The sequence below is a fragment of the Hibiscus syriacus genome, unplaced genomic scaffold (genome assembly GCF_006381635.1).
Source record: "Hibiscus syriacus cultivar Baekdansim isolate YM2019G1 unplaced genomic scaffold, ASM638163v2 tig00110556_pilon, whole genome shotgun sequence".
Classification (NCBI taxonomy): Eukaryota; Viridiplantae; Streptophyta; class Magnoliopsida; order Malvales; family Malvaceae; genus Hibiscus; species Hibiscus syriacus.
Window position 1 is genome coordinate 4,363,701 of NW_024062779.1, and position 7,336 is coordinate 4,371,036.

General features: G+C 34.2%; 1 protein-coding gene across 1 annotated transcript; it reads left to right on the forward strand.

Annotated features, from left to right (window-relative positions):
* Nucleotides 1–1,150: 1,150 nt before the first annotated feature.
* Nucleotides 1,151–7,087, forward strand: LOC120131596 (protein PLASTID TRANSCRIPTIONALLY ACTIVE 12, chloroplastic). The gene is made up of 10 exons (XM_039148550.1): nt 1,151–1,339; nt 1,423–1,466; nt 1,929–2,591; nt 3,528–3,640; nt 4,010–4,269; nt 5,167–5,288; nt 5,990–6,058; nt 6,324–6,377; nt 6,482–6,586; nt 6,722–7,087. Exons 1-10 carry the CDS (start codon nt 1,306–1,308, stop codon nt 6,818–6,820), a joined length of 1,563 nt encoding a protein of 520 aa, XP_039004481.1. The 5' UTR covers nt 1,151–1,305; the 3' UTR covers nt 6,821–7,087.
* Nucleotides 7,088–7,336: the final 249 nt, after the last annotated feature.

The following is a 7,336-nucleotide window of genomic DNA, read 5'->3' on the forward strand; positions in this document are numbered from 1 at the left end:
TTTAAATTTCCTAAAACATAAAACCATCATCTTAACGAAATTTACTAAAATATAATATGCTTTGTTCAAGGGATGGAACTAGAGAGGTAGGTGACGGTAGGGGTGTTCAAAAATATCCGATCTGGTTGATCCCGCCCGTTGACATGCTGATCCGAACTAAAATAACCGAATAATTATTTTTTAAAAATTATCTGATCGGTTAACCCGACCCCTGCATTTCTTGGGTCAAGCCCGGGTCACAAAATAACATTTTTCCGGGTACCCAATTACCCGAGTATCCGGTTACATTTATTTTTTATATATAATAATTATATTTAATTATGAATAATTTATATATTAAATTAAACTAATAAAAAAACCACCCACCCAACAGTTGTATGTCTAATAATTAATATAATATTTTGTTTAATAATATAAGTTGTATGTTTTTTCAATTATTAATTTGAAAATGATAAAAATTCATGTACCCGATTATCCGAATTCTTGGTACCCGATTACCGAGTACCCGTAACATTTGGGTCGGGACACGGACGACCAATCAAATACCCAAAGATTCGGGTACCCCGAAAATCCAGATACCCTAATTTGAACACCCCTAGGTGAGAGATTTTTAATTTTTTATATATTTTAAATATTTTATTTGTATTCTTATTAAAAATATATTTTTAACCCAAAAATTTTATAAAATTTTCCCTTCATAAAATTTTATAAGTTCAACCATTGAATTTTACACCATACATTATATCGTATCTATTTAATGTTCCTAATCAAGTATAGTAATTCTTTGGTTAAGTTTTTTAACATTTTCCTTTTTTGGTTCTTATGTGATATGGATAGTTAGTTTTTGTCTCAATAATAATAGAAAAATGTCATAATTATATTTTAGATTTATAGTTATGCTTGGTAATCTTCATTGTAATTTTAAATATTTTTTTACTTTTAATAAAACTAACGACTTTCTATATATAAAAAAATATAGTAATTCTTTTTTTCTAAATCTAACCTTATGTCCTATATTTTGAGTTAGTGAGAACCATAGGACCCAATGTTAACTTATTATTTCTTAAATTTATTTATCCTTAATTATAGGATAATGCATTTTTTTATTTTTTTTAACAAATCGTTTTGACGAGCCTTATCCGCTACATGTACTCGCCCTGTACTCGAGCCTTAAAGCTAAACCCCGAAAACCAAACCAAAACCACACTTTCCCAGCTGATGCCTCTTCATTTTCTCAGTGCCCAAATAGATTAAGTCCGTCTCTCTCTTTTCAAATTATATGTCGAGTATTAAGTTGAACTGAAAATGTCATCTTTATCAGTTAACTTTCTGTGTAAAGGTACCTTTTTTCCCTTTTCGGTAAAAATATTAGAATTTTTGTTTACATTTAATTGAATTTCTTTCCTGGGGGGATTTTGGCAGATAGATGCGTAACTGCTGGGAAACCAGGCTACAGTCTCTTGCAGGTTTATTTTCCTTTCTTCTGATGTGGGAATTTTATGATATTTATGTTATTTGCTTGAGTTTGAACTTTGAATCATGTAATTCTGATAGAAATATAGTAATAAAGTTTTGTCTTCTTTCATGTGACTAATTCATGTGGTTGGTACACTGCTTTAATCTTGTGCTTGGTTATTGAAACCAGAATCAAAATCTAAAAGCTTGATAAATTCGAACTTTTCAGTTTAATTTGTTTGTTTACTTGTTTATGGTGTGGAAATAGTATAAAGGACTGAACTTATTGTAAAACGGCCCTTAAAGTGCACTATTTGTTTAACTTTGTGTTTTCTTGTTTTTTGTCTGCATATTTTTTCCATGTCCTAGGAAGTAAAATGTTCGAAATTTGCAGTTTTGTTCAGTGAGATTTGTTTGATTTTGTTCTGTTTAGATTCATTTACTATTGCCCCTATTGTTTGTGAAATATCCAGACATCGTCGATTGGTTATTTTCCGGCTGGAATATTGCAAGTTAGAACTGGCTTGAATAAAGTGTTGAAGAGAGCTAATTTATTTCCTTGCATTAAGTGTGAGAAGAAGGATGAGCCAATCGAGCATGTGTCTGTTGAACGTCCTCCATATTATAGCTATATGGACTCAACATCTGGGCAGCTTGAACCAGCATCTGGTGCTCGTGCTAGTATTCCAGAGGAGGAATACTGGCCTGAAGGCACTGCTAGTAGAGTTAGGGCTGCCAGGGCGCCTGAACCAACTGGAACTTCGACTGGATCCCCGTCTTATGGAAAAAGTCCGGGAAGTAGGAGGAAGAAGTATAAAACGCTAGCTGTTTCTCAATCTTCTCATGTGAGCATTGAACCAACTGAAACTGTCGTGCCTGAAATTGTTGAGGACACAGTGGACGATCCTAAAGGCTCCTCATCAGATTATGTCATTTACCAAACAGAACCTAAAGAAGATGAAGAAAGTGGGTATGAATTAGACAAGAAATTTGGACGCCCTCATCCATTTATTGATCCAAAAGTGAAGAAACCAATGGAGGAACCACTTACTAGTGAAGAACTATGGTGGAATTGGAGAAAACCAGAAAAAGAACAATGGTCTAGATGGCAAAGGAGACGACCTGATGTTGAAACGGTTAGTGCAAAAAATTCTTTTTTAAGTTTCTCTTCAATGGAAATTGCATTCAATTCTATCTACGGAGTCCAATTTTTTTATGTGCCTGTGTCTTGAGGAGGGGACGTGTGTGTGTGTGTGTGTGTGTGTGTAGAGAGAGAGAGAAACAATTGGTTGCCATGCGTTTTCATGCAGTGAAACATGCGCTTTAAAAGATTTGAATTTGGACCATTTGGTCCGACCTCAGTGATATCTAAAGGCAAAGTTCATACTCCCAAATGATTTTCCTTTATGCTATTCAACATGAATATCCTCCAGATTGTTACGATCTTGCGATCTTGTGTTTCCGATTAGTGATTCAGCTAATTGGAGGAAGACCGAGACCTCTCAGCTCATCAAAGGGAGATTAAAACTTTAGGACTCGTTAAAAGAGTCCAAAATCTCTTTAGGTTTTTTGATAAAATTCAGACTTATGGTTTTATTCTTTCATACGTCCTTTTAGATAAGGACTCAACTCATTACATGAAGAGGAAAGCTATTCCTAAAATGAAAATAAATCAACTGAAATGAGAAACATAATCAATAAACCTATTAAAAAAAATAAAAGCATAATATAAGCCTTAGTTAAATAACCCAAATTAAGGGCACAGATTTGGCCCCTAATACAGATGTTGCCAAAAGAGATGGATTGACTTTTCGAACTATGATTGATTCTTGTTCGAGTCCATTCACCAGTAGCTCTGTATCTATTTGCATTTCTCCCATGTAAAATTGTTTTTTGAGTGTTTTCCATGTAAGCCATGTTGTATTTCTTTACTTTGTGCTGAAACCTAAAGCAGTCTCATTCCATGATCATATATATTCGTACTGATTTCGTATACATTTCAGTTTCTTCTCAAACAGAGGCAGTATTTTCTATATTTGACTCTGACAACAAAAATTCTCTTATTTTTGTAGGTTTTTCTGAAAGCAATGGCTGAGACTGGGCAAGTGAAGCTCTATGGTGAACATCCAACATTGACTGAAACTTCCCTTTACAGAGCTAGGCGCCATCTTTTCAAGGAAGAAAGGTGTAACCTGTATTCGATGCTTTTGGATTTTTCACTTCCTCTCTTTTGTTCTCTATCCTATTAAAATCCGAAGGCTGAAACAGGATTAGGAGATATGATTTGTTAAATGAATGAAAGTGAATAACTGCTGAGTGTGGAAGTTAAATAGGTAAAAAGTGGTACAAAAGGAGGATGTTTCTTACTCAACAATTTGTAGATGCTAGTAAACTAGTGGCGAGTATCTGAGTTCCATTTGTGCTTGCTGTGCCTTTTCTTCTCTCATATTTTTTTAATGCATCAATTTTGCATCTTGATTGTGAATGGCAAAAACTTTGAAATATGTCTTCAAAAAGAACATTTTTATACTCAGCCAGGTGCTGATTTCCGCAGGCTAAAAGCTGAACAAGAAAGACTAGAAAGAATTGGTCCAATGGCATACTACTCTGAATGGGTGAAAGCATGGAAAAGAGACACTTCACGTGAAGCTATTCAGAAACATTTTGAAGAGACTGGTGAAGATGAAAATGCTCAACTGATTGAAATGTTCTCTCATCAAACAGATCGAGAATACCGGATTATGATGGGCACTGATGTCCGTATCCGAAGGGATCCTCTAGCAATGCGAATGCGAGAAGATCAAATAAAGCAAAGTATGTACCTTGTACTGATAAGTTTTTCTTAATGCCTATATTTTATTTTTTTATCAGGAAGATTATAGTGTTATATACTTTCTGAAATACTGGCAGCTCTATGTGGCCTGTAAATTTCGACTTCCCTGGTTAGATTTATGATGCATATTGATGGATATTAGTATATGAAAGCGGTATTTTTTAAATTCATGCTTCTTCTCTTGTGAAATACTTTTTCACTCAAGTCTTAGAATAGAAGATGAAATTTTCTTTTGTGTTCTCTCACTCTGATCTTGGATTGCATTTGTATATGAATCTGGATTTTTTAGATTCATGCTTCTTCGCCTCTACATGTAGTGTTATGGCTAAGCATTAATTATTTTGCATTATCAGGAATCGGTTTATTACTATGATAATTATTAGGAGATTATTTATTAGTATCCTTAGTAGGATTGCTTGCTTAGTTAGTCTTTTATTCAAAAAAGGCATATAGCCTCTATTTGAAGAGACTGATTTGCATAACTAAAATTGAGATCAGATTCAGAAATTTTAAAAAAACGTAAAAGATTTTGTCTCTTTCCACAAGTACTAAGATTTCAGTCTCCCTTTGATGAGCTGAGATGGTTTCGGTTTCAATCTCTCTTTGATGAGCTGAATCATTAATCTGAAACATAAGATTACAAGTTTGCAACACGTAGGCATGATATTTTGGAGTGCAACTTCTAAAGTTTAACCACAAATAATATTCACTTTTGTAGGTAGTTGTAATGATACTGATCTAGTGATCCGCCTTCCTATTTTCTCCTTCTGCCTGCTAAACTATTAAGAGAGAATCACTGGCAAGGAGCAAAATCCCGTTCCCATCCTCTTGGTTTATGTTTGGTTCATGCATTTTGACAAATCTGTTGGTCTTTGCAGTATGGGGTGGAGATCCCGTTTACCCAACCGTGAACTACATTCAAGATCCAGATGAAGTGATTGATTATAGAGGACCAGATTTTCATGAACCGACACCAAATATGCTGGCCTATCTAAAGGAGGTTGATTTTCTAAGTTTAAATCTATTCTTTTACTCCTTCCCTCAAATTGAATAAACAGATTTTGTTCTAGTTACTTGAAATGTTTCATTTATTTTATGATTGGTAAATCCTTTAAAATGCTGAATTATTTTTGCAGGTCAGTTTCAATAATTAAATAGGCTCATGTAGCTTCGTAACCTGTAGTTCTAAATGGAGCTATGTGGGGCAGATAGTTGGGGGCTTAGGTTCTCGTAACTAAGTTTTCTTTTCTTATATACTCTCTTAATTTAGACTTCTTTACTTTCTTGTATAAATATTATAAGAAAAAAGAAAATGAGAATTTGAATGAATAGAGAACATAAGTTCTGTTCAAATTGATTGCTGGAAAAAATTAGAAAAAAAGCAGCCTGATTTGTAGGCTGAGTCTGAGAATTGCAAAAGTAAAGTTTAACTAAATATTTTAACATTTACCTCCTGAAAAGTTTTCTTATCTTGTTTTATGAGCCTAAAATGATTCAAGCACAAGACTGACTTGGTTAAATATCGAGGCCTTTTTTTTTACTAAAGCTTGTGTTCTCTCTTTTCTGGAGTGCTTATTTTTTCTTTACTTGAAATTTACTTTTCCTATTTATTATTCCCTAAAGCAATAGTAACGTACTTAAGTTTCTTTCCCAATTTATTATTGCCTCTGTCAAGTGCTTACTTTTCCTTCCTTTGATCAGCATGGCAAAATCATATCGAGGGAGGAGCTTGAGAAAATTTTGGCAAAGGAGAAGACTGAAGAACTTGAGGTAATTAAAAAATGAGTATAAACATCATGCACTAACCTTTTCTGAATGGAATGAACAATAAAATCCAGTTATGCCATTTCCACCATCTATGTTGCATTATTTATTGGTAGCCAAAACTATTTGATGTTACATTACTTATTTATTGGTTGTTGAGTTAGATTTCATATTTTAATTGGATTATTGGTGCATAAGAAGACTGTTGAAGCAAATGAAGCATCACTAGATGTGATTTCAACTAGTTATTGATAACTTGCAACTACTGCAGATGACAGATATAGATGATGCTATGGCTCGAGCTGTTGATATCGGTGAAAATGAAGTGAGTCTAATTGTCTTTTCTGTTTTTGCTTTCATCCTTTATTTATTTAATTAATTTGTTCATACTTGGAAGTAGTTGCTTCATGTTGTAGTTTTGACTTTTAGGAGGATGAAGATGATGACGGTGAAGATGGTGGTGATGGAGAAGAGGAGAAAATCACTCGCAATTGGAGCGTTCTGAAATCTACACCTCAGCTTCGAAAGTCAAAGGTGCTTGTTCATTTTCATTCTTTTGTTTGACTGGGAGGTTTTCTAGCACGATTTAAAATTCTACTTGCTCATTCTCTTACAGTCCGCTTCAGGCAAAATTGTAAATTCGTAATACATTATTCCTTAACTGTGCAGGATAAGCCGAAAAAGGAGGATCCAATGTCCTTGGAAGAGGCTGTGGATGATTCTGAGAACCTGACTGATTTTCTCATGGACTTTGAAGAAGAAGAGTGAGGGTTCTCTACCGGCTTGATGCATACAACATGATTTGCTATCGAGTAAATTCTCCGAAATAAATGCTACAAAACTGAAAAGAGGGGATGGATATGTGAGGGAAGGTGAAGATGGTGATTTTGGTGAAACGCCCCAAGGTTTTTCATGTCGAAAATGATCTCTTATTGATTGATATGTGAGCTACTTGAGAGGGCATTTGGAAACTTTGGCAGCTGAATGAACATTCCAAGGTGGTTCGTTTGCAATTACTGATTGGAGGTTTAGCTCTTCATGTACCACTGTTTCATTCATAATTACATGCTTAGTAGTTGAATTTTATCGACATATAGCACCTCACAAGTGATACTCTTAACATATAAATTAATTGACAAATATGATTTCATCAATTAGTTTTAAGATAAAACAAGAGATGCAAAGTGCTTTTAAAGCTAAAGAATGGGTTTGAATGGATTTTAGAGCTAATGAACTTCCACGCATTCCTACTATCCACCCAGATTATAGAAAGAGAATAATAGT